At 44.5% G+C, this 27,308-nt stretch overlaps 1 protein-coding gene across 1 annotated transcript in view; it reads right to left on the bottom strand.

Moving 5' to 3' along the window:
- bsna (bassoon presynaptic cytomatrix protein a) overlaps positions 1-27,308 on the bottom strand; it is a gene marked incomplete at its 3' end in the record, with an annotated part of 90,563 nt that overhangs the window by 24,708 nt on the left and 38,547 nt on the right. The window contains exons 2-6 of the mRNA XM_084070239.1: positions 20,246-20,674; positions 8,577-13,940; positions 6,613-6,774; positions 3,933-4,174; positions 1,378-2,338 (exon numbers count right to left, since the gene is read on the bottom strand). Of these exons, the coding sequence (XP_083926365.1) occupies positions 1,378-2,338; positions 3,933-4,174; positions 6,613-6,774; positions 8,577-13,940; positions 20,246-20,674 (7,158 nt within the window). The remainder of the gene's footprint in view (positions 1-1,377; positions 2,339-3,932; positions 4,175-6,612; positions 6,775-8,576; positions 13,941-20,245; positions 20,675-27,308) is intronic.

Below are 27,308 nucleotides of genomic sequence, written 5' to 3'. Positions count from 1 at the left end.
TTTTTGTTGTTGCCTATACTGGCATGCCCAAAATAGGGACACCAGTTTGAAAGTGGTTAGAAACGCGCCATACTCAGTATTATTTTGTATTCAGAACTTTTAAAATGACTAATGGCTTGAGTAACTAATAGCTTGCTGTCATGTGTTTTACTTTCAATCGTCTCATAAGAGAAGCTGTCCAACTTTCCCCACAAGGAACAAATCTGTTCAAATACTTCTCATAATCTAGAGAATTTTGAAGACAACATTTTAGTCTGAAAAGGCCATACACATCAAAACGGATTAGTCATTATAGCACGGACATAAAACATTCATAGCATTCATGAAAAATTTAAAAGAGAGCAAAGTGGAATCAAAGGAACAGTCTCAATCAAAGACATACAGAGACATGCAGTATTTATGCTGCTGGCAAAATGTACTTCAACAACAATCTAAACTGCAGGCCCGCCTGACGTCTATGGAGAAAAAACAGATATGTTTTTGCATTATGTGAACTGTGTAATGTCAAGTTATTTAAAAGTTGTATAAAAAGTTCTAGAATAAGTAGTATCCATGAGTCATCGTGTTTCAGTATCTATTGCTGAGGTTCACAAAGTGGGGTCCGGAGATCCCCAGGGGTCCTTGAAGGGGGTCCAGGGGGTCTCCAGCAAGATGAGGTACAGTTAAACCATTTAAACCCTATTTCATACCTTCAATTAGGTTCAAAAATAGGAAATAGCAATTTTTGCTATTATTCATGATAATGATATGCTCAAAATATGGACGCCATGTTGAAAGTGGTTTATTTCACTATTATTTCACCAGCTTGAAGTTAGCCCAATGAGTGAACGTATACAAATTATTATTCAGATCATAGGTTTCACTCTCTCCACTTTAATCTCCCCACCTAGAAGAATAGAATTCTGTACAAAATCTAATCTAACATAACAATTATATTTTTTCAAATGGGGTCCGTGGTCTAATGCGTATCAATTTGGGGATACTTGACAGGAACATGTTTGAGAACCACTAATCTTCTGTATGCCTATGTAGGGCTACACATAGGCATACAATAGATTGTATTTTTTTCTTATCGATATTGTGCATATCTTTGGTCAAATGGTATATAATGGCCTAATGTTTTTGTGAGCTACTGGTTATTAAACCTTTGTGTAATGGTGCAGAGTTGAGGGCAAGGTGCAACAGCTTTCCAAATAAGACGTTTGAATTAACTGCAAAGTTTCAAGATTGTGAAACATAAAAAACACAATTTTTGATTAATTTTAATTAATTGCAGCCCTACAGTATATGTCTATGTGCGTGTGTTATTAACTTTACCTCAGTCTAGCTTGTGCACACTTGTGCAAAATGTGTAAGTGTGCGTCTACGTGACTCTACCTGGCTCTGCAGCACTTGCTGTTGGTACAGGGACAACCTGGCCTTGGTGTGTTCATCCGTGGTGGGGCTGAGGGATTTGGGGTCCGACATGGACCTCTGGGTGCTCTTAATGGGCCGAGGCATGGAGGGATGGCGTTGGGGCGACTCAGCCGTGTAGGACTTCTGCTGGGGGGTGACATGGGCCTTGTTCAGCCTCTCGCTGGACAGAGAGTTCTCCAGGAGCCGGTTCGGGGACACAGGAGAGACGGGGGAGTAGAGCACCTGGGGAGACTTGGGGGGCCCGGCCTGCTGCTGTCGGATGATGCTAGAGACGGATTCGTTGTGGAGGTGGTTGTGCGGCTGGTAGTTGATGTCCAGAGGATCGGGCCGCCGCCGGTCGAATTTGGCCGCGTTCGCCGAGATCTGCTGCTGCTGACGCTGCTGGTGCATCATCGGGTCAGCCGAACCGGCTTGCTGGGTTCCGGACCCGCTGGTGGATGACGAATATGGGCTGACGGTTGTGGGGACGCTGATCTGGGGAGCCACTACCACTTGCGACTGTGCCTCTTGGTCGGTCTGGCAGGCCAGGCTTTGGCCTTTCTGGGTACGCTCGGGGCCTGAAATGTAGTGAATGATCTCCACCTTGTTGGGGTCCGGGACGGTCACGTGGATGGCCGGAGAGATGCCTCCCCGTCCCACATGCTCCGCCTCCGTCTGGCAGGACATTTCCCTGATGGTCTGGATGGCAATGCTAGAAGATACCATCTTGGAAGTGTCTGATTTGGTGTCGGTGGTGGCATTGGTGGTGGCAGTGCTGCTGGCGGTGCCAGGGGCAGAGGAGGACTCTGCGTGGCGGGAGAAACGAGAACGCCGGCGTCGAACCGGTTGCTCCCACTCCACCTTGTCCTCATCATCGTCTGTCTGAACGGAACAGTCCACACTACGGCCCCGCCTCCTGCTGCTACGGTGACGCATCATGTACCTGGAGGAGGAGAGAGGACAGGTGGAGGGAGGAGGGAGAAAGGAGACATAACGGAAAGAAGGGGGCGAGTGAAGCAGGTGGAGAAAGGAGAGAAGAAAGGACAGAAAAAAACAAAACAAAACAAAAGCAAGAAAGAAAAGTAAGAGTAAGGAAAGTGTGGAAGAAAGAGGAGGGAAAGTGAAAGAAAAGATAGTGAGAGAAAAATGTCAGTGGTTCTCAACCTTTTTTTGAGCTCAGTCTAGTAGACCATTAGCATTTCGAACAATCATCAAGGACCACCCCACCTCACCTACGATATGTACGTATTACTGTATGTATATGCAAGTATAAGACGGCATAACATAGTCATTTAAATTTTATTATTTTATTAATATTTAACATTTACGTATTTATACACCGGCATCGAGCACCAAAAATGGTAAAATAATTGATAAATGGTGCATTTACAAAACACCTTTATCCCATTCACACACCGATGGTAGAGGAAACCATGCAACCTGCTCATCGGGAGCAGTTGAGGGTTCAGTGTCTTGCTCAAGGACACATTGAAACTAACTCAGGGGTAGCCCGGTATAGCCCGGTATCGAGCCTTCCGTTTTAAAAGCGACCACTCTAACTTCCGATCTTCAAGCTCACAACGCGTTGTGGTGCGACGACATGGTGTGAGTGTATAGATCTGCTATTTTTGATGTGTGACACTGTGCGCTACAAAGTATATCAAGCACTTATCAGTCATTATTTAACTTCAAGCCTTTTCTCCACACTACACATTTTCTTACATTTGATGAACTTATGAAATATTATGTTATCATATTGATACCTTTAAGAACAATATACACAATATACAAAATATATATCTAAAACATTTGACCATGGATCACCTGTAATTATGCCATGGTCTACTACGTGGTTCATGGACTACTGTTTGAGAACGTGATTTTCATATCTTTTTAAATGCATGTCTTTTCCCTCCACATTTGTAACTGACACATACTTTAGATTCCGGATAACATAACCTTTTCTTTTGTTTACCCGAAATATAATTAGATTTCTGAGAACACAGTAAGAAAACTGGATTTTAATATTAAAACATTTAGTTTACTGCAAGTTTCTTTTACCCATTCACCTAGAAACATAATAATAATCAAAAGAGAAATGCTGGGAGCTTTTTAAGTTGCAGCCTTTTGTTACAGTTTGTTGTTTTGGCCTTTAATTTAGTCTGCGTATGTGTGAAATAATTGTATGAATTATTCATGACACTATGCTATGTCAGCTACTACATCACAAACTGTGATGTGGCTTGGTTTTTAATTACTGGAAGCTGTTTTGTTATTGTTTCGCTGAATTAATGATTCAATAATCGAATAAAAGGACTCTCAAGGCTTCCCCAGGTCTATTAAAGTCTTGTGGCCAGTATTTGTTGTAAACCACACTTTCACTCAACAACCCAACATATAAACACACACACACACACACACACACACACACACACACACACACACACACACACACACACACACACACACACACACACACACACACACACACACACACACACACACACACACACACACACACACACACACACTCTAACCTCTCTTCCGTGTCCTCTTCATCCGTCTGCACACAGCTGTCCACGGCCATCCTGCGGGAGGGGGAGGAACCGTGGAAGGCCACACCCTCTCCGTCTGCCCCTTCCCGAGGGAGCCTGGTCATGGAGCTGTGCTTCCTCATGCTGCTGCTCCGGGTTTCAGCGTGCTCCTCCTGGCGTTGCAGGCACGTCTCCGACGAGGAGTTGGGCAGGGAGCGGTAGCCCGGCTGGGAATCTGTGTGGGGCTGGCCATGTTGGAAAACACAAATCATGATACGTTTATTTATTGGCAAGATTGCATATACAGCACATTTAAAATAAGCTGCAGCACAAGCGGTGCTTCTTTTTGTTTGTTTGTTATGTTGTTGTTTTTTTTAGCCTTTCTGCGTCTGCTTTTCTTCTGAAGTCCTATTCCCATGTTGTGATCAGCGGAGATTTTACCTGTGCTCTCTCTATCCTTAGATTTAGCTTAGCAGGGTCCTATTTTGGGGCATTCACATTGTTTTTTCCTTAGATGCACATGTTTAGCCATGTGCCAATGTGGGAGGAGAGTGGAGGGTGTATCGTTTGCAAATCAGCAGCACTCTGCAATTGAGGGCCACAATTTTCACCTTGCGCTGCCCACCTGCTCGTATCATCGTATGATAGCGTTGTGCACCAAAAATAGATGATCTACAAGCTCAGAATGTGTCGCATGCGACATGCTTGAACATGTGGATCTGCTATTTTCGGTGCGATATTTACTAAGCCAGTTTTACTAAGCTTTTTGTGCTTATTTTTTGGGTATATTCTCCACCTAGAAAGGTGTAGCCTATTATTTATCAAGCCTATTATTCTTTAAACACACCTTGTGTGTCACCATAAATTGCACCGTTCTCATTTTTTCATATGCATTTAAAGGAGGATTTAGCAAAAAAAATGGAAGAGATTATACATGGATTTAAAGGAGGATCATGCATCATGTGTGGTTGATTATTTATTCTGCTGGGCTTACTACTACTTACATTCACATAATTTGGGAGGGTTAGTTCTACACCTCTAAAAAGCTGACGCAAAAGTAAAGGAAGCATGTGGTGACAGTAAATGCAGCATGGAGACACAGATTGCTGATAGGTCTCAAAAACAAAACAAAACATGCAGCAATATTGAAGCTCATTGGCAATCTATCCTACTGTCCTATTGTTTGGCATCTGGCAGGTACCAAAAAGGTACATGTAAGATACATGTAAGTTTACCCACATGACGGCATTTAACAAAAAACGTATTCTTTACACATTTACAGAAACAGAAAACACACTAAATGTACAAGTCATTTGTATTACTAGGGTACCAAATCCTTGTTAAACCATCTGTTTTCAGGAGTTCATTTTGTGACTACTAATGCGCTTATTTGATGAGTAATAGTTACCCAAATGTTCTCAGATGGAGTTGCATCCCTCCAAAATATAATTAAAATGTTATGAATATAATAAATAAGAAGTGTTATGTTACTGAAATAATCAATTTCAGCATCACTGAAATTAGCTTGATTTTTCTTTTTGAGCTTTTATGCCTTTATTTGACAGGACAGTAGGCTGTAAGAAATGGGGAGAGAGAAGGGGAGTGACATGCAACAAAGGCTGTTGGGCTCGGGAGTCGAACCCGGGACACACTGTCACGCTACATTGAGCCTAGGTGCCTGGACCGCTACGCCACCGGTCCAAGACAAAATTAGCTTTCTTTAGCTTTTTCTTTTTTGTCTTCAGCTGGTTGAGAGCTCAAAATTACAGACCAGTCCACCTTTTAAAGACAACCTGAAATGGTATTTTGAGAGTATTTAATTCATATATTGAGATGTATTTCCTAGTGAAATGGAGCTGTGTGTGACTCAGCCAATCACAACAATGGGGGCAGGGTTGAACTGCCCCAGAGCTTTCCAACCTCCAGATGCTGTGAAGATACAAGAGTACTCAATTTCAGCCCGAGCCCAACGGGACCAAAGGGTTCGGGCCAAGATCGGGAAGACAATTTATGCCATTTTTTGGGGTCGGATGGGGCTCTGGTTGCGCAATAAATAAATCAATACATTATTTATTGAGTCACATTCTGGGCATAATAGGCAAAACCAGCAGATCTACAAGCTAAAGAAGGATATTGAAGAGATAACATTTTGTTCTTTCGCCAATAAGGAGAGAGATGTTGTCGACTGACTTCCAAGTAGATAAACTTCAAAATAAAACCTGCGTTGACATATCATAAATTACAAGTTTCTCATGATACAAATAATGGCAAGTCTTATTTTGAAGTAACGCTGCCAGCTCCAGGAAGTGTAGTTACTGAAGCTGCCTTGATGCTGTTAAACCGACAAACAAATGGATTAATACGTTTTTGGCTCGCTCAACTTCACTTTTTTACTCTCTCTCTCTCTCTCTCTTGTTGACATCAGTTTAACAATTTGTTTGTTTGTTTGTTTTTGGTATGTGTTCTTCGGCTTCAAATCACTTGGGTCAGGTTAAAACTTTCAGGCCTACTGAGAACTCTAACATGCATGTGTTTTACCTGGCTATGAGCTCAGATTAAAGTAAGAACTAAATCTAACAGGGCAGTGCTGAATCAACTTTCTGTTTACTGCATTGAAAATGTCTTGTCTCCAATGTTTTTTTTTGTGGTCAGAATACCGGTAACAATGTTGCGGTCCAGTCACCTGAGCAGCTGCTGCTGTCTTCTGTCTCTTCTGCTCTTCCAGCTGCTGTTGCAGCTGTTGCTGCAGGGACTGGATCTGGTCGAGCTGGGACTTCTGCTGGGCCAGCTGCTCCCTCTGGAGAACCAGCTGCTTCTCGCGCTCCTGCTGCTGATGCTGAAGAACCTGGTGGAGGTACAGGAGAAGGTGGAGATGGAGATACAGATACAGGAGGAAGACATAGAGGAGGTACAGGAGATGCAGTTGTGGGAGGTATAGGAGGAGGAGGTAGAAAGGTAGGAAGTGGAGGAGGTACAGGTTGTAAAGGTGGATGAGGAACAGGAGGAGTATGTCAATGATGTGGTGGAGAGTAGAGGAGGTCGATGAAGGAGTAGAGAATCAAGGGGAAGAAGGAGAGGTCAGGACAAGATAGTTAGCATTTCTAAGTAGTGCATTCTGTTTCTATGACTTCTAATCTTAATCTCACCGAATCCAAATCAAACACAAGAATGGCAACCAAAAGCCAAGACACCTGAAACGGAGCACATGAATGGAGTATTATTCTTGTGCTGATGGATTAGTTTTGAAAATGGTTCCAAGTCAGATAAGCTACTATTGCTTTGTAAAATACATAGCATGGAAGCATTGCATACATGAAGGGCAGCATGTACATTACTGGTGCAGTTGCTCGTCATACTGTAGCAAAATGCATTTTCTCTGTGGGTGTACAGGCTGGATATGGCACGCAGATGGGAATTAGGACTTAGGGTTTCTTATGCTTATACTGTAGGATATGAGATGCATATTAGTCATTCCATCTCTACAGTATTTCATTCACAATAAGAAATTCTTTCACACCTGCTTTACAGAGTTAACTTGAAAGTTTTTCAATTGCTTGTTCTATTGAAAAAGAAGAAAAGCATCACATTAGGCCCTCCTGTTACCTGTTAAAACATGTTTAAGTCATGAACTAAGAAAACCAAGTTAGTGAAACCTGTATTTTGCTAAGTGCATATTGTTGTTGTCTTATTCAGTATTTGCCATATCATTTCATCTATCATTGACATATTTGTGAAATGAAACATTTACCGTTTATTGTATGTGGAACACTTTTCATCACTCTCCATCAAATATACCATTGATAGGGTTAGTTCTATCTATGTAATAATATGTAATTTCATGCAGGAAAGTATCCTTGGAAAATCTCACTATCAACAACAAAACATGCGATAAACCAACCAGTCATTAATGATACATTTTCATCACTAAGGTTGGACTCAGAGAAGTAGACTTCTTTGAAGCAGCAATCTTTTCAAAAAATCTGAGTCCAGCATCAGTGAAAAATCTGTCATAACAGCATTTTTTGCAGTACATAACACCACCAATACAACAACAAGCATGCAGATGAGACGATTCACATATAGGCTTGCTTTTGATTGATTTTTTTATGAATAATGTGCCAAAAGTATCAGTATCCCTATTCAACCAACCAAAATTCAAAAAAGTTACAAGAACACCATTACAAAACCAAACACAAAAACAGCACAGTACACCACAACAAAACAACCTTGCCAAATGAAAACACCAGACACAAACAAACTCCGTAGGCCATTTGTTCACCTAAGACCTGTAAAAAGCCAAAGAAAAAGAAAAAGCTTCCTATGGAAAGGTAGCACTTTCAGCACTCATGACCCAAAACAGGGACCTGACTCATTTTTAGCACTGCACGCCGATCTGTTCTCAGGTTGAAACAATTAAAAATGTATCTGAAGCACATCACTCATCGGTATCAATGCAGAGCTCCACTGCCCAATAGGAGTGACACAGAGGCAGGACCAGAGGAGTGTCTCAAGCCAGTATCCTGCCATCACACAAACATGGAGCAACTGTTTCAACTTGAGAACAGGTTGGCGCTAAAGAGGTCTGCTCTTTTCTTTTTACAGGTCTTCGGTGGACACAACCTCCATCACCTCAGCTTCCTGTTCTACCTGTTCCTTGATGTTCTGAAGCTCGTGTATCTCCCTCTGTACCAGCAGCTGCTCCTTCTCGCGGTGTAGCTTCAGATCCATCCGCTCCCTCTCCAACTCCTCCTGCAGGCGTAGCTGCCGCAGCTTTTCCAGTTCCACGCGCTCCCTCTCCATCTGTAGGAGCAGCTCCTGCTGCCTGTGCAACCTGTCCTCCTCTGTCTCCCCCTCCTTGTGGATGGCTCCAGGAGGAGGGAATGGAGGTAGACCCCCTGGGAAGGGAACTCCACTGCTCTGGGCAGAGGGGAGACCTATGGGAGGCTGGGCGTAGCCCTGGGTTTGCGGATAGGCGTGGGCCACTGGCGGAGTAGGTTGGGGTTGCTGAGGCTGGGCGCCTGCTTGTTGTTGCTGCTGTTGTTGTTGCTGACTGTTCAAGTGGGCCTGGGACAAGTTGATTGGCTGCTGCTGTGACTCTGTTGGTATGGTGACCATTCCTGTTGATGAGGAAGTGGAGGTGACAGTGGCACCTATGCCCAGGAAGACAGGTGTGTCCTGGACGGTGCCAGTGGTGGCCACTGGCATGGAAACAGACAATGGTACACTCACTGATGCAGGGGTGGTTTCTGCGATCACGGAGGCAGCAGTTGTGGCCTGGAAAAGACTTGGTGATGGGTAACGGAAGGGAGCTTGCCCTGTCAGTGGCATTCTGGGATTCATTGGTAGCCTGGTCAGACTGGATAGGGGCACAGGTGTCATGTTGGCAGAGGGGAATGGCCTGTACATGCCTCTCAGCAGTGGACGAAGGACTGAGGCAGGCTGGGTGGTAATTGGCAGGGTTGAGGCAATGGGGGTGTTGATGGTGGAGTATATCATCCCATCAGCGGACCTCATTGCTGTGGGGTACATGGCTCTGAGACTGGCCTGCCTGGCATTGATGAGGTTGGTCAGGGCTTGGTTGTGAGAAATGGCCTTTCCGTCTGCTCCAAACAACATGTTTGGTCGTATTCCCAAACCAGCAAGTCTGGAAGAACCAGGCCCAGTTCCTCTCCCCAAACTGCCGTACTGCATCAAGTCTGGATTACTTCCATACCGGTCGATGGAATTAAGTGCTGCACACATACGGCTGATCTCCCTGGCAGTAGTGGCACTGTATTGAGCCAAGTTGGACTCCCCAAAGCCGGCTATATCACGAGGGGAGTAGCCATAGTCTGAACTAATATTAGAGAGGGAATTAAACCTCCTAATGGGAAGGGCTTGTGCTGTGAGGTCCCCTCCGTGACGTAAATCAGTATATGAGCCATATTGCATCCCCATGCCCATATACCCTGCCTCATAGGCATACTTCATAGAGGTGAAGTCCACTGCAAGTTCTCCGGTGGCTTGAAATTGTGGATCTAGCTTAGAGTGGTAGGACTGCAGCCCAGCTTCTGCTAAGTTTGTATCAGACATTGAGGGCTGAAGCCTGCCAGGAAAAGGAAGTGTGTAGGCCTTACGTCCATCCATTGGGTACTCATGGTACCTTCCAGTTTGGCCTTCAGGTTCAGACTCATAGGTGAGGGGTGGAGCAGAAGGAGGCCTTATGCCCTCTTTCTCTGTCACACCAACGCAGCTCCCACCAAACGGCATCCGGTAAACAACATCACAACAAGCTGGCGGGTTGTCTGGATTAATCTGACCTCCAGTCAGATCCATGGCATCCTGCCCTTCTTCTACCTTCACCAGTTGAGTCACAGCTCCACCTTGAACTGGTCCTCCATCAATCTGTACCACCATACTGTGGGGTGCATTAAGCCCAGTTACAGTCATCATACCAGGAGGAGCAGGCTGTCCTTTCAGCTCAATGATACCAGTGCCATACAAATCAGAGTTGACGGCTGGAGATACAGAACTGACCAAAGCCGAGGCACTGCTGGTTTGGCTGACCATCAGATCTTTCTTCAGTAAAGGTGCAACCTGGCCAGTGAGGTTGAACCTAGCCAGGGCAGACGTATGTTGCTGCTGATGCTGCATCTGATGATGATGCTGAAGCTGCTGCTCGAGAATCTCTTGTTGCATCTGGAGCTTCTCCTGTTGTCTCTGCAGCTCCATCTGTTGGATGTTCAGGTCTTCCAGTCTGGCATCAATCTTTGGTATTGTTGGATCAGTGGGTGGTTTGTTCTGGGAGAGGCACACAGCTGAGCCCATACCCTGGCCCAGATCCACACGGCTCTGGTGTGGGTCCCCGTACACCATGGGTTGTTTCGGCTGGGTCATGAACATGGAGGCAGCCACAGTGACGCTCACGGTGGTTGGCGTGGTGGTCTCTTGGGTGTTTAGGTTCATAATCAGTGGTTGTATAATTGTCGAGTGTCTGCCTCCTTCCGATCCACCATGGTATATCCTACTTTCTGTGGCCAGGGAAGTGAGATCCATTCCCTGGTCAGTCATTATGGCAGGATTAGGTGTTGATAGCGCTCTGAGGTCCACAACACTACCCCCTTGGATCATATGGCCCTGTTCCACCCTGGACGTGCCTGGAACAGTGGATATACGACAAAGGGAGATATTGTCCATGGACAAGGAACCTCTGCTGTAAGTACTGACTGTCGGGGCCATGCTGGTTCCCACGTTCACCTTCTCCACTCTCTGGGATTGGTAGAAGGTGCGTGTAGGAGAGTGATGATGGTAAGGTGGCGTGTCAGGTGGGCTGCCGCATGGGGAGTATGCCTCAAATGTTGACTGACGACTGAATCTAGTAGGCGAGGACAGAGGGGAGGTGGCCGTGTTGACTGTCATCGGCCTAGACGGGCTTGGTGGCGGAGAGTATGGGGCGTCCTGGGAAGACTGCTGCCGGTAGATACGTGGGGACCGGTGTGAGGTCTGGGTGGCCTGAGCCAATACTGGAGATGAAGGTCCAGAACTGTCTGGCTGCACCCCCATTCCAGAGTTCAATGTCTGGGTAGAGAACTCAACTGTTGCCCTCCTAGATGGCGAACGGGTGGGACTCTGTGTTGGAGGCGAAGGAGACAGAGGAGGACTGGTGCTCCTGTAATAGGTAGTATACTTAGGAGAGCGAGGCTCGATAATTCTTTCAGTTGAAGATGTTGAGCTGTCTCGGACTTGGACTCCCCTGGTCTCTCCTACCCTTCTGGTGATCACCTCCCTCTGGCTATATGCCTGTGTGATCTCGGCTATCTTGCTACATACACTAGAGACTGTAGTTGTGGATGTGGAGGGTGTTCCCGTGTGCCTGCTGTACATACCAGACTGAGTAGATGTTATAGTATGGCTTGAAGTTGTCTGGGAAATGGTCACTGCATCTCTGGCATAAACTCCATAGGCTGCGATCGTGGTGGCGGCCACTGCAGGTGTTATGCCATTCTTTCCTGTCTGACTCTTGATTCTCTCTTTGTGCCCATCTTTGGCAGAGAAATGCTGTGTCACACGAACATCAGGGATCCGTCCTCCAGTCTCAGCGAAGGAGACTGGAGCTGAGATCTGGGTGGGGCTGGTTCCTGGGGTCAGCAGAGCATTGCTTTGCTCCAGCAGTTTGGCAAAGGCTGAGCCAGTGTCCAGGAGTTGTTTTTCTGGGAAGGAGCTCTCAATCTCAATTTCTACCTGCTCATCAGTGGCCTGCTGCATCTTGGTTATGTTCTGAGACGTCTGACGGATCTCTTCGTAGATATCTGTCTCCATCTCTGCTGCCTCATTGTCGTATCCAGTTTGTTCCTGTTCATATTCGTACTCATCATCGTAGCCCGGTCCGTTGACGTCGTCCTCGTAGTACTGTCCATGCCTGCTATTTTGCGGCTGCTGTTGCTGCTTCTGCTGTTTCTGAAGCAGTTCCGCCTTCCTCATCATCTCCTCATATACTTCCTCTGCACTCTTCAATGGTTTGGAGGTTGAAGATGGCGCTGTGGTGGTTGTGGCAGTTGATGACTTCTCAACGGGGGAGTAGAGTGACATGAAGGTGGGCAGGTTGTACTCACTGCCTGACTTATAGAGTTTTGACTCATATCCCTCAGCCTCAGAGTCAAGACTCTGAGGTGAGTATTCAGACGCAGAGGATCGGTGGAGCTCCTCCATCTCTGCTGCTTGCCTCATCTCCTCAGTGGGGGAGGCATCTTCAATCGGTGAGAGGTTGCTGGGTGGCGTCTTGGACCGCTCCCTACGCCTCTGTGCCCTCAGTTCTTCTTTGTCTCTCTTGGTCTTACGAGCGGTGCTCCTAATCCTCTGTTGCTCCACTTCCCTCATCTTCTCCTGCTCCCTCAACAGCTCCTCCTCCTCTCTGAGTTCATCCTCTTCTGAAGAGTCCTCAATGGTGGGGAGGAGTGGCCCGTGGGAGCGGTGCCGTGCCTTCCTCTGCTGCTTGGCTTCCTCCAGCCTCTGCCTCCTGCTGGGGCTGCTGTCACTGTCCTCCTCCATGGAGGAGATGGAGGTGGGGGACTGGCCTGAACCATAGGACGAGGAGGTGGGAGGCAAGGTGGAGGAGTAGTCGCCCCTGGAACGTTCTTCAGGAGACCCCGTCAAACTCTCCATCTCTAGTTCGGGCTCACGGTCAAGACTGAGGTCGTTTTCATTGCCCAGCTCCATGTCCCGACTGTAGCTGTTGGTGTTGTTGAGCTCAATGGTTTTGAAGCGCCTCAGGCCTCCCTGAGAAGCCATCGAGTCCTCCTCTCCCTCCTCGACTGAGCCTTTGTACATGTCCGAGGAGCTCTTGGTCTCCTCCTCGAAGCTGCTGGAGTGGTGCTGGAGGCGACGCTTCTCTTTACCTGAGTCAGAGATCATGTGCTTGTGGTTGCTCTTCTTGGGCTTCTGGTAGCCATATCCTTCATCCTCCTCATCCTCCATCTCTTCCTCCTCCTCCATCTCTTCCTCTTCCTCGTTCTCCTCGTCAGCACTCATCTCCATGAGCTGTCTCCTCATGAACTCCTCATCTGTCATCTCTGTGGGCTCTGCATCTTTGTCCTTCTTCTTCTTCTCCTTCTTTTCCTCCTTCCCTTCTTTGCGCTTCCCCTCCCAATCACCTGCTCCACCCTCCTCCTCCTCCAGGATGTCTGCAAGCTCCTCATCTGAGTCGTATGCCTCCGGCGTGATTGACAGGGAACGGGGCCTCTGCTTCCCTCGGTCATCCAGATCCCTGTGCCTCCTTGCCCTGCGATCCACCTTCTCCTCGGATAGGCTCTTCTCTAGTAGGGGCCTCATGGAGCTCTCCAGCTTGGTGATTTCAGAGGGGCTCGGCGGGGACCCCCGTCCACTGATTCCCCTCTCGCTCAGCTTCATTTCTTCCTCCTGGATGAGGCCGGTGATCTCGCTGTGGGAGCTGGAGATACCATCCGAGGAGTAGCCTGTGTCACTGAGGCTCTGGGGGCTGCGCGAGAGGTCGTGGCAGCTGTTGTTCTTGGTCTCCTGCAGGGGACAGAAGAGAGGGGGGGGGGGGTAGAGAGAGAGAGAAGGAATCTATTAGAATCTCCGAAGGACACAGGGTTAACTTATGATGTATATCGTTGCTGTCGGGCAGAAACCTCTTATCTCCATATTTTAACTTTTAGATTTTTTTCCGTAAATTAATGCCATACTTGATCATTCTACAGTGTCACACAAAAGTATCAAAAGTAGCAGATCTACGAGCTCCTAACGCAGTGCCAAGCGACGCATTTCGAGCTTGGCGATCTGCAACTTTTGCTATGTTTTTATTTGAAACCTGAAAAGTAACAGTTTTGGACATATGAGATTAACACCCGGCAGAGATGAGTTATCTGGTGGTGAGGATGTGTTAAGATCTGGTAAGTAGCGTACCATTTAGGCCCGAAGTCTACATTCTGAAATCTTTGATTAGAATACTAAACATGCTGATGTGATTATGCTCTATTTGATGTCTCTTTTTTGAGCTACTGTATAACTCAATATAATAGTCCTTAATATTGACTACTGAATAATCTATCATGAGGTTTCAGCTTTCAAATACATTTTGAGCAAGGACTCAATGAGTGGGTTAGCATCTTTATAGAAAAGCAGCATTAATTACTTGGAGAGGTAGAAACAGTCTTTCAAGATTTCTTTTTATCAGACTGGATCTGCGCCTTCAAAGCTACTAACTGATTAACTGAAATAGTTAAGACCAACTTTAAGTGATCGAACTTCATGGAATTGCACCCTACCTCATAAAACTTCATATTAAGAATAACATTTATCAGTGCATATGAATATTCATATGGTAATTATACCTTACATTTGCTTTTTATACAGGCAATTAGGTAACATTGACTCAAGGACACATGGTTGCAGCCAAGGAAGGTTTTGAAAGGAAGAGTCGTGCAGTCCGCCCTCTAGATAGTCGTGCAGTCCGCCCTCTAGGTGGACCACGCACCGGAAGTTTCATGAAATACATTGCAGTGGATGGAGCCGGCTGGTCCAGCTCATGAACAAACATTAAGTGTGTGTGTGTGTGTGTGTGTGTGTGTGTGTGTGTGTGTGTGTGTGTGTGTGTATGTATGCTATTCACTGTATGTCTGTCCTGAGAATAACTCGGGCACCATCCGACCGGTTGACCTCAAACTTGGCTTGGCTAATGGTTTAATGGATTGGCTTTTAAATGTTTCCTCTTTGAAGTTGTCCATAGAGTTATATACGTAGAATCCTCAATGTTAATTTATCCATGGGTCCATTTGGTTACATGTGTACACTCTGAGTTACACACGGCGGCATACAGTATGGTTAGCCACTTATACTGGCCTATGCTGGCTATGTGGGCCTAAATAAGTACCTTTACCTAACAGATCCCAATGAAGCTGCTTGTGTAATGGTGAGTTTAAAACTCATTCATTTACGCATATCAAAACTGGTAAAACAAACAAACAAACAAACATAAAGAGCACCAGAGCAGAGAAGGAGAAATTAAATACACATAAAGAACTTACAGCAGGTAAGGTAGTGGTTATTAGGAATATATCAAGTCATTCTATTACACATAAGATGTCTCCCCTTCCTAGTTCCAACACTGAATAAAATAGTATGGTGTGAAATGTCAATTCCTCCTAACAACTCCTGTTGTCCTTTAAAGAAAAGATTTAAAGAACAATTTCACTCAATTCCATGTGAAATTAGTGTAAACATTATTATCATGCAGTGGTTAGTCAAAGAATAAAATAAAAATATGGTTGTAAGATATTAAACAGGCAAACTAAAAGTAGTGCAATGACTGGTAATATTGACTGGTTATTAAAAAACATTCAGAACTGTACAACAAATAACTAGTACATTTTTACATATTGCAGTTTATTGGTTTATGTTGTTTTGGTTAGGTCTACTATTTGCTGAGCCATTGATAAAAGATTGTCATCATGTTATGCTACAAGTTGCAAACTTTACAACCCCTCTACAACTTACAAAGAGTATTGGTAATGATAAAATCATGCATTTGCATTGCAATTATGTTGGTTACATGGTTCCAAATATAGTAAAACTGTAATGTAAAAAAACTCTTAAATCAATGGCTCTGCCCAAAGCCAAGCATAACATGCCAAATCATAATTTCAAAGGGACTGACCTGGTAAAATGAAGGTATGGATGAACAAAGATAAAAATAGGTTTTAAAGAAATGATCAAAACATCATGAGGAACATCGGAGCGATATTCACTCCTGTTAACGGTATTGAATATTTTATGCATTAAAATCCTCAGTGTTAATTTATACATTTGTACACTTGGATGTACATTTGTACACGCTCAGTGGTAAATTAACACAGAGGGTTTTACTGTGTATCACTGAGTAGAAACACACAGAGGGACAAATGCCCCAGATTTGTGTGACAGCGGCGCAAGCTTTAGTGTGGTCAGATGTGGTGCTTAACCAACACTTTTAGTGTGAGTTTTGCAAAAGAGGGTGTGGCCTTGATGACACATTTTAGTAACTGCTCACACTATAATATTCAATTCCACATTGCACCGCATTACATGGGTGGGCAATGGAAGTTGTTCCTCTGTTCGTTTCTACTCTGTGACATTATCGACTTGTAGCTGTAGTAATAAAAAAAAGAAAAGATACAGTATTATGAACAATTTTCATTGAATATTATCATGTTGGGTGTTAGTACTTCATGCAATGTGCCCTTTGAATTCCTCACAACTCTAGAGATAATATAGGTTTAAAATAAATAAATAAAAGAAAGCAAAAGATGTTCATAATGAGACCGTCCTGGTGCTGCACGGGTAAACTGTGGTCAATTTCTGTGCCTCCGGCTTGGCCGGGATGCTCCAACGAAAACAAGTGGTCGTGTTCAGGGGTTGGAAGCCACCAGGGGATGTTGATCTCTGTCGCTGCATTAGCGACTCCTACACGTTGGTCGGGGTGCCTGGAGCTGGGAGGGATAGCGAGTTCCTCTGCATGCAATACACGCTCCCGGTGAAAAGAAGCGGCTGCGACTCCATGTGCATCGGAGGAGACCTGATTGTCTACCCTACACCTTCCTCAGACCAAAACAGTAGGGGTTGGCAGTGACAATGACTTACAAACAAGGGGGAAATTGGCACAACGACAGAAAGAACTGACTGCTCCTAGTGATTATAGGATGGGTAAATGCAGAGGACGAATTTCACTTATGTGCATATATACTGTATATACTGTATATACAGTATATACGAATATATATACATATACAGTGACAAAAACACCCCAAGAAACAATGTCTGAACAATGTTCACTAGTACACAGAGTGAATTTGGGTTTTAGTGCTACATTGAGCTCTGTGCCCTTTAAGTGAGGAAAAGCTTTGGTGGATGACGAATAAAGATTAAGTACAGAATAGTAAACATTTGAACAATAATCACTGTTTGAGCATTGTGCCCTCCTGAATCTCTTTCAGCTCTACAGATTATATAAATACAACAATTCACGTTATCTGGCAATGAGTCCTTCAATAATTGACAATGTTCTCTACCCAGAACTGACTTGAAAGGGGCGCTCCGCAGAGTGCATATCTCCACGAGGCTGGGTGACCCACCCAGGGCTGTGTAAAGGCCAATTCACACCACCTGCGCAGCGATGCAGTAGTGACGTGCATAAAGTGCCTGCCATAGCACCAACTGGAAGTGAGAACACCAATTGAGAACACACAAAAAAGATGTCACCGCACGGTGACGCCTGAAAATAGAACAGTGGCATATCGGAACGTCAACGCATGCTGGCGCATGTCTAACGCCGCCGGTGTGGGATAGGTACAGGGGGGCGGCTGTTTTCATGCCCGGATTGCACACCGTTCACAGCCAGTGTGTAATGACCTTAAGTTGTGCGTTTCTGCCGCCAGGTCCCGAGGAAGCTGTGGGGGGAAATAGCTGTTTTTGACGATGTGCTCTATAGAGGCCCCTCAGCATGATGTCATTACAAGTTGGGGTTCATTTTATGTTGCGTTCAATATATATGGCATTTTTTAAAGAAATAGACCCTCCCATTCATTTTGGAAACCAATTACAGGTAGGGGGAAAAACACACAAAGAACGGACATTTGTCATAATTGTGGCGCACTCTCAGTGAAATTGCATTTGAAGCAAATTATAACCAATCGGTGTGGAATAAACAAAAGCAGTATGATACAGTACATGTCTACACAGAAGTCGATAGGTTGGATAGGACAGACAAACAGACAGACAGACGCAGAAATTCTGTGCGTTTATAGATAGATGAGATGAGAGGGATCCAGAGATAATGTGTAGTAATTTGTGTGTGGAAGAGGAGTAGCAAATGGGGAGTTGTATCATGATGGGAAAAGAAAATGTGATTATATGACCTACAGTTCACAGGTTATAGGCCAAAACGTAAAGCAGGCCGATTTGAAGAACATCAAAGCCTTCAGTATAAAGTAATAGAAAGTTGAACCAAGAATCAAGTCTCAAGACCATGTGAAGCTCTATGCCACTGGTTCTCTTGGAACCCCCTCAACTTTGGGAAGCAGTGCTCCATGCAGGAGGTACAGAGGTCTGCTGTGTGGCGTTTCAATAGCTCTCAGTCAGCAGTACTTGGAGGGGTAGCATATTCATAACGTGCCAACTCCTATTCATGTTTCAAGAAACCATCTATCACAGAGTAAGAAAAGGCCACGTTATCTCTCTCTTACTTTTTCTTCGTATCACGCACGCACGCGCACACACACACACACACACACACACACACACACACACACACACACACACACACACACACACACACACACACACACACACACACACACACACACACACACACACACACACACACACACTCTTCCACTCCTCTCCCTCTGTTCCCAGGTTAATGTACAGTGTGTACTCTATGCTGTCGCGCTACCACCTGCAGTCTCAGCACTCTGCAAAGACAGAATCAATGACACGCTTTCCAAAGAGGAATGGACGTCACACGGTCTGAAACAGAAGAATCATTGGTTCAACTTGCTTCTATAAATATACCCTCCGGGCTCCTGTGAGTGTTTGAAGTGGAGTCAAAAGAAATCTTTCTGTGACTTGTCATGTCTTTTGTTTTTCGTTGCAGGGTTGTCCACTGCTCTTCACATTTTTCTTCTTCACAGAGAAGCAGATAAGGAGAGACATAGCACAGGTGAGGCACAGGGGAGAAGGTTTTGGTGGGGTTTGATGAGACACTATATACGGTATACTGTATGTCTCTAGTGACATGAGTCTTAAACACTGCATTATTGCTAGGCACACAACCCTTTTTTGACAGCTACTTTTATTCTGATAGTAGTTAAAAAGGCCTTACTTTACTTTACTACTTTACGGACAGGTGTGTAGGAGCAGGCAGTCAACGCATGAGACAGGAAAAAACAGATCCTGCACACTGTCTTCACTTACAAAAAAAACACATCAGGTATCCAGATACCTAGTGAAGGTCAGTGTGACCGAAATGTTGTATTTCCATTACAGCTTTTTGGCTATAAGTGACAGTTTACTGTCTCATTCTGAAAAAGGTAAAAATGCAATGTGATGAGATGAGATTTTGCAGGAACACAAAAGCATTTCTGGTGGCTAAACTGCTAAGCCATGGGTTTGAAATTGACTCAAGGCCCATATCTAATTTCAATCAACTACCTTTACTCTCTCTCTTCACTCACTGTAGTGACTGATAAACCACAAATAAATAATCTTGAGAAAGAACTATCCAGGAGATTCCCTCATTTCGTTTTTATGCATTGGTAACTCCCAGGTCTGGTTGTGTGACTGCATAAATGCAAAGCTGAGCAAGGATGGAAATGCAAAATGCAACATGCACACTAATCAAGCTTTATTCTAGTGCATTAGCCTGCATATTATTATGGAAGCTTCTTGTAAGATGCACAGCAACACTAAATAAAAACTAGACATCAGATTGAACTAAGCAAAAAGTTTGTATAGTAATAGCATTTCTAATGGCAGCTTACACAGAAACAAGGATTGCATGTACATTATATAATTGGAATGTTTGTACATGTTGTGTGCATCTTTGTAACTTATATTATTTTTCATGGAGATTGTTAAGAGCATAGGACTGTACTTATCAGGCTATTGATCATTCATACGGCAGGAGGGAGCGGGTTCCCATCCTCGAATATGAAGTAAGAGCAAAATGGCTACAGTGTGCATATGATCAATTCCATGGGGTAGTACGCTATGGGGAAGCAGGCTAATACTCTGGAATAAGGCCTTTGTAAAGAAAAGCGTTATTACAGAGAAAACAACCAACTCACGTCATAATGTCTGGACTTCTTAATCTCTTTGATGGGGGTTATCTGTTCCCCCGTCTTCTGGAACGGTTTGGATTCTTTGGCAGTTACTTTCTCTAGTTCAGCTCTGGCTTTGTCCTCGGTGCTCTTGGAGAGTTTCTGGGTCTCGGCATGGGCGGTGGAAGTTGGCACCGATGTGGTCTTGGTGTCCGTCGGTTGTTTGGCTGCTGTTGTGGTTGGAGGTGTTGGTCCCGTCTGGGGTTTGGTCTGAGGCCCTTGCTGAGTAGAGGCTTTGAGGAGAGGGCTCTGCTGATTGGCGGGGGCCTGGTGACGGGGCGAGCCCATTGGCTGGTGCTTGGGGGAAGGATGAGGGACAGGAAGTGGAGGGTCGTCAGCCAGGCCTCCAGACATCAGCCTCTGGGTCTGACAGTTCAGACAGAGCCATTCTTTCTTCTGAAACAGACAAATGAGACAAGAGACAATGATCAAGGATGTGTCATTACCAGCGTCAACGAGAAGTCACACATTTTATTTATATATATAAATATATACCCTGTACACTCAATCTGGCAATGAGTCTTTCAGACAGATTGGTGACATACAGTATAGTGCATCTGTAAAAGGCCAACTTCATAATGACAGATATACACCCTGTCCCAAACAAATTAACTTCTTCACTTTGACAGGATGAGTGGCTGACTATTAAGTTGGGGTGCGGACACACACACACACACACACACACACACACACACACACACACACACACACACACACACACACACACACACACACACACACACACACACACACACACACACACACACACACACACTCTGCCTTAATACGCATACACACAAATGCATGCTCACTCAAAGGCACAGGACACCCAGACAAGCACTTGGAGCCCTATTTTTGGTCTGGTGAACTGGTGTGACATGTGCTGTGGACAGGTGGACTAACAATTTCTCGAGGCACAGTGGTGAGTTTGTTATTTTGGGGACTTGCTGTGCGCTGATGTGGGAGGAGAGGAACAGTAAGGGAGGTGTTGTTTGCAAATCAGCAGAACACTGAATAATTGGCGGTGGCACACCCCGATAGAAATAAATATAATCATACCCGTCAAATTCATGACGTATATGTTATGCTTGTCTGTTTCACATGAGTCCTAAAACTAGTGTATATATATATAGGTTTTTGCTGATGCAAACTGACATAAATACTTTTCACTGTCGATAGAGTGTAAACCTACACGTCAGTGTAGAATTATTAGGATCAATGTTGTCACTGGGCATCTACTGGGCAGGGTCTAATTTACTCCGGGCGGCCTTTTTGAGGTGCCGTAGATTTGTTTTTGATGACTCTGTACTTCCCACACAAGAGTTTAGGGTTTTGAGGCTTTTCCTCCCTATTCTGGGGGGACATTCGGCAAGACTAGCAGATGTACAAGTTTACAACGGGTCGCAATGCGATCCCCTGTGAGCTTGTGGATCTTTTTTTTTGCCAAAGATATTTGGTGTAGACGGAAAAAAAGAAAGGACTAAGTACAGAGCTCCGGTCAAATAATGACAGCCACACCAACCGACTTTTCAATGTCTTGACGGCTCTGATCAATTCAAACATGTTTGATATTATCGTTATAATCTTGATTGAAGTTCAATACCGCAAAAGTTGTCAACAACCAATGGGTGCGCTCTCTCAAAAACCAAACAGGAAACAGCAAACTGCTAAACATTACAATATAACCACCGTAGTAAAGTCTATGCGTAATATAGCTGCAGCAGTGCAGTGCTCCGTGATCTCTGTAGAGTGTATGTGTGTGTAAGGACTTTCACAAGTTCGGTCCATGTTTACAAGAAACTGAATAGCACGGGTAGCCCTTATCCCTAGAATGGCTGATATTCATGTATGCATTGCATATACCATACAACACACACACACGTAAGTCAACATTTCGTGGAGAAATTCACAGAAGACATTTTCCCTATAGGATCTAACCACATCAGTACAATGGGATACAGGTTCAAAACTTAATAACAGCAGATAAATAATATCTTCTGTTGAATAATAGCATATCAATGTTTGATCTATTGTAGTAGCATACATTATTAACAGGGCACTTTGTTGATGTTACAGCCTGTGTGGCTGATTATGCTGCTATATTCTATTAAATGTTTTGGGCATGTCTTTTCAAAAGATTTGAAAAAGAGTGACATGCAACCAATGTGGCTTCTATATGGCAATGTTCGCACTGTAACACATTTTGAATGCAGGTTGAATTGTATTTGTACTCTTGAGTTGCACTACTCTGTTCAGCACAAAACAAGGAACAGGCACAGAATAACAGGCTGGCATTAAACTCGGAACAGAGGACTTCAGAAACTCTGAAGAACTGAGACACTGTAAATTTGACAACAGGAAAAAGCAAGGCACCGCTGGAGTGGACAGGGACTAGCATGAGTTGGAAAACATGGGGATTGGGTAACAAGTTGACAAGAGGGTGTGACAGATCTCAGGACAAGGCTGACATGGCAAACACAGGACGTGCGGTAGGGAAAGCCAGGCTGGGGGGTCGGGGAGGGTGTTACAAGTGTTAATTTCGTCGACTAAAACTATGACAAAAAATGCTTGTCGACTACTTTTTTTCACTTACAAAAACTAAATAAAAACTAAGCTATGATGACTAAAGAGAGAGACACACAGAAAGAGCAAGATGGGGAGGCAGACGTGGGATTTAAATCGAAAAAGGATTGTGCGATGCAAGGGGAAGGAACTAATAAAAAGCAAAAATAGAGAAAGGCAAAGGTGTAAACTGACATGCAGGCAGACGGGCCAGGAGGGATGGAGAGAAGGAGTGATGGAAAGAAAGCCAGTGCAAATCAACTGTCGGCTCATATACATCAACATAACAGAGCAGCTTTTTCAATTATTATTATTACTGCGATCAAATGAGTTATTGACAGAAGGCTAAAAGCTTCCCGTCAGGAGCTGCCAGCAAGTTTAATGCTTCACTTCAAATCCAAGTTGTTGTTTATTTTTGTCTCCGCCAGGCCGAAAGGCATGGTTCGTCTGTGAACAGATAATCTCCCGCACCGTTGGCTTGATCGCAGTGAAACTGTGCACACACACTCCCTGGATGCCAATTCAGAACCTCTGCCCCAAAATTTTCACATGGGCCTGTTATAGCGCCACCAGGAGGCCGCTTTTTGCAAAACACATTTTTTGACAGTACTTCTACAGATTTTGTCCAAACATCACGCAAATCGGTACACAGTATCTCTAGAGTCATTAAACGAAACAGGTCTTTCAGATTTTTCATATTTCATCCTGATTGGCTAAAAATGGCTTCCAAAGTTTAAAGGAATGCTCCGTTTTGAACAAAATGCCTCAAATCATGAACACAGCATGCAATTTCCGTGAAATTTTGCACGCACATTCCCACTATGCAGAGGGAGAAATGCCACTTGAAAATGTTCAAATCAGCCTCATGGTGGCGCTATAACAGGCCAATTCGTGTTTTTACCTATAACTGCACTGATCTGTGTAAAACCTTTGCACTGCATTTTCCACATTGGCCTTTTATAGCGCCACCAGGAGGCCGACTTATGTAAAACAAATTTCTTTATATTACTTCTTCTGATTTTATCCAAAATTCACGCAAATCGGTACACAGGATCTCTATAGTCATGTGATCAAGGTGAATCTGTTTGATTTTTCATATTCCATCCTGATTGGCTAAAATTCCTATCTAAAGTTTGCAGTAATGGCTTGTTTTGAACAAAATTCCGCAAATCATGAACGCAGCGCCCGATTGTGGTCAAACTTTGCACGCATTTTCACACTAAGTTGCGGAACAAATGCCACCCTTTTAAGATTGGCTTGTTATAGCGCCACCAGCAGGGCTAATTTATCCCAAAAAATTTGAACAAATGCCTTTTTCTAGTCTTCCGTTGCCGTCTCTCTCACCACAAACACCACACCTCCCTGGTGAAATGCATTGATTGAAAAAGTTCCAGTGGTTGTGTAAAAACGTATAAGGCAGTGGATAATGAGCTGCTGGACACCATTGGTAAAGGAAACCCTAATAAGCGGTTGGACACTCTGAATGCCTTCCCCAGATCTTTACCCTACTGTAAGTTTAACCTCTCCAAACCAAACCCATGCCAAAGCCCGAAACCTGAAGTGTGCGTGTGTGCGCTCGCGCGCGTGTGTGTGTGTGTGTGTGTGTGCACGCGCACACGCATGTTGTATGCATATGTGTGTGGGTTTATGTAAGTTATGACCCAGTACAGCTTCCCTATTTCTGCCACTTAACCCAGCCAGCAGCATTAATGGAATCCATACAAGAGCTCTCCACTTGTCCCATGATGCACCAGTCCTCTTTCTTCCTCCTCCTCCTCCTCCTCCTCTTTGAAGTGGTCTGTCTGTCTGTCTGTCTGTGCGTCTGTCTGTCTGTCTGTCTGTCCTCTTAATGTGCACTGTGCATTCACACACTCCCTAGGAGCTCTCTCTCTCTGCCCTGTTTAAATATGTTTTATGTTGATTAGCAGGCATTCAGGCTCTCTCTTTCTACAGTTTTTTTCTTTCCATTTGCCATTTCAGTCACTATTATTTTTTTATATGTTTCTCCTGCATTGATGAATTTGTGTTCAGACTTCATCCCTCCATTAGTCATCGCCCACCCGCCCCTCTCCCTCTCTCTCTCTCTCTCTCTCTCTCTCTCTGATGAAAAAGTATTCCAAAAATAATAATCATAATAATAATAATCTCAGGAGATAAAGGACTCTCTACTATTTCTCCCTATCTTTGCCCTTCCTCTCTTCCATCTCCTCTTACCTCTATTATTAGATAGTGTCTGACTGTCTTTGTCTCTCTCTGTGTCTCTTTCCTCATGTTTTTTGGACCTTGGCCATACTCTCTTATCTCGTGTGACTCACAAACCTCAAATGTGTGAACCTCATTTCTGACATCACAATAGTAGAAGTACTAGGGGGTGCAGGGGGTCAGTGCTGCAGTAGCCACACACACACACACACACACACACACACACACACACACACACACACACACACACACACACACACACACACACACACACACACACACACACACACACACACACACACACACACACACACACACACACAAACAGTGATTGCAATATCTTAGCCTGCCTGGTAGGGATAATAAAGATGGCCGGCACATAAATATTGTCAACCAGTAGGTGTCCTACGCCACATAAGGGTAGAAATTTCTCAATGGAAGAGTAGGGAGACCACCGCACCACTGCAGATGTGCTACTTACATTGTATTAATACACTCTACCATATAGGTTGGTTAAAATAACATTTGATTAATTATAATAATTCCCAGACTGTAGCTTTAATGTGTTACTAAATTAGCAAGGGATTACGTGAGCAGCTTTTATATTACATTCTGGTCTCGTTTAAGACAGACGTTTTGATGATATTTTGACCAACAACATTATGACATCATCAGTGATGATGATATCTTCATGTGTCACAGGCATTACGCTTCATCATTTATAATTAGACAAATTGTAGGCCACTGTTTCTCAACATCTGGTCCGGGGCCCCACCACGGGTCCAACCCTTAAGGGTCTGTATCTCTGGGAGGGTTCACATGGAACCATTTTGTTTTATCTTTGGGACACAGAAAAGGGTATAAATCACATCCCCACTGCATGTGGAGGATATCAAAAGCAGAGGCATCTAAATTCAAATCGAACCCTGCATATGTAATAAAGCACATTCCGCTGAGCTTTTCCTTACAACTCTAAGTTAGAAGCAAGATATCTCTCTGGCACCAGAATTACTGATCAGAATTGCTCCCATATGCCTCTCCTTTCACCTCCTTCCCCTCTGCTCTTCTCCTCTTTTTTCCATTTCATTCAGCTCCAATCTTCGGTATGTCATTCTCTTCACGTTTGTCTTATTCATTTTCGTTCACATTACATTTCTGTACAGCCAGTTATTCAACTCCAACTCCAACTCTCCCCTGCCTCTCTCTTTCCATCACTCCCTATCTCTCTTCCTTTACACCCCCCACCTTTTCTCTCTCTCTCTCTCTCTCTCTCTGACAGTAAAGGCTATTTTTACCCAGAATGTCATTGTTCCACTTCAGTGCACACTTCCTCAGCACTGGCTGAAGCTGTAGGCAGCATTCTCCCTCTGTCTCACTTTCTCTCTCTCTCTGTTTCTCACACACACACACACACACACACACACACACACACACACACACACACACACACACACACACACACACACACACACACACACACACACACACACACACACACACACACACACACACACACACACACACACACACACACAGCGTAAAAGCGTAAAATGGCGGAACCCTGTCTAGCTCGAGGCTAACCAGTAGGAAAACAGAGGCGAGGAGGAGGATATCCCACTGGCTAAGACAAGAAAGAGGCACACAGTATAATGAATGACTCCACACGTGTATGTACGGTTTGTTCAGAGTAGTGTAGTTTTGTGTTTATCTCGTGTGTGTATGTTCAGTGTACAGTCTGTTCAGAGTAGTGTAGTTCTGTGTTTATCATGTGTGTATGTTCAGTGTACAGTCTGTTCAGAGTAGTGTAGTTCTGTGTTTATCATGTGTGTATGTATGTTCAGTGTTCAGTGTACGGTTTGTTCAGAGTAGTTAATGTGTTAATCTTGTATAGGTGACAGGTGGCTTGTCTCTTGTCTCTCACGTGCCAAAGCTGAATCCTTGTATGAACCGCGAACGGCTACTAAAATAGTTAGTCTCCTTATGGGCCCATTTGGTTACATTTCTCAGACTTACAAATTCATAAATCAACATTGAGGATTTTACCTTGTCTTCTTGTTTAATTCCTGGCTGATAATCACGCACGCACGCACGCACGCACGCACGCACGCACGCACGCACGCTCGCGCTACACACATGCGAACTGGAGGCTGCTACTTTGAAGTATTGGTTGCTACTGGTTAATTTTCTCTTGCACTCTCTTTTCCCATCTCCTCAATCGAATCCCCACCTCAGTCCAAGCTCTCTCTCTCTCTCTCTCTCAGCATCT

Source organism: Gymnoscopelus microlampas (assembly GCF_963454915.1).
Source record: "Gymnoscopelus microlampas genome assembly, chromosome: 10".
Classification (NCBI taxonomy): domain Eukaryota; kingdom Metazoa; phylum Chordata; class Actinopteri; order Myctophiformes; family Myctophidae; genus Gymnoscopelus; species Gymnoscopelus microlampas.
This window is presented reverse-complemented; position numbering and strand designations above follow the sequence as displayed.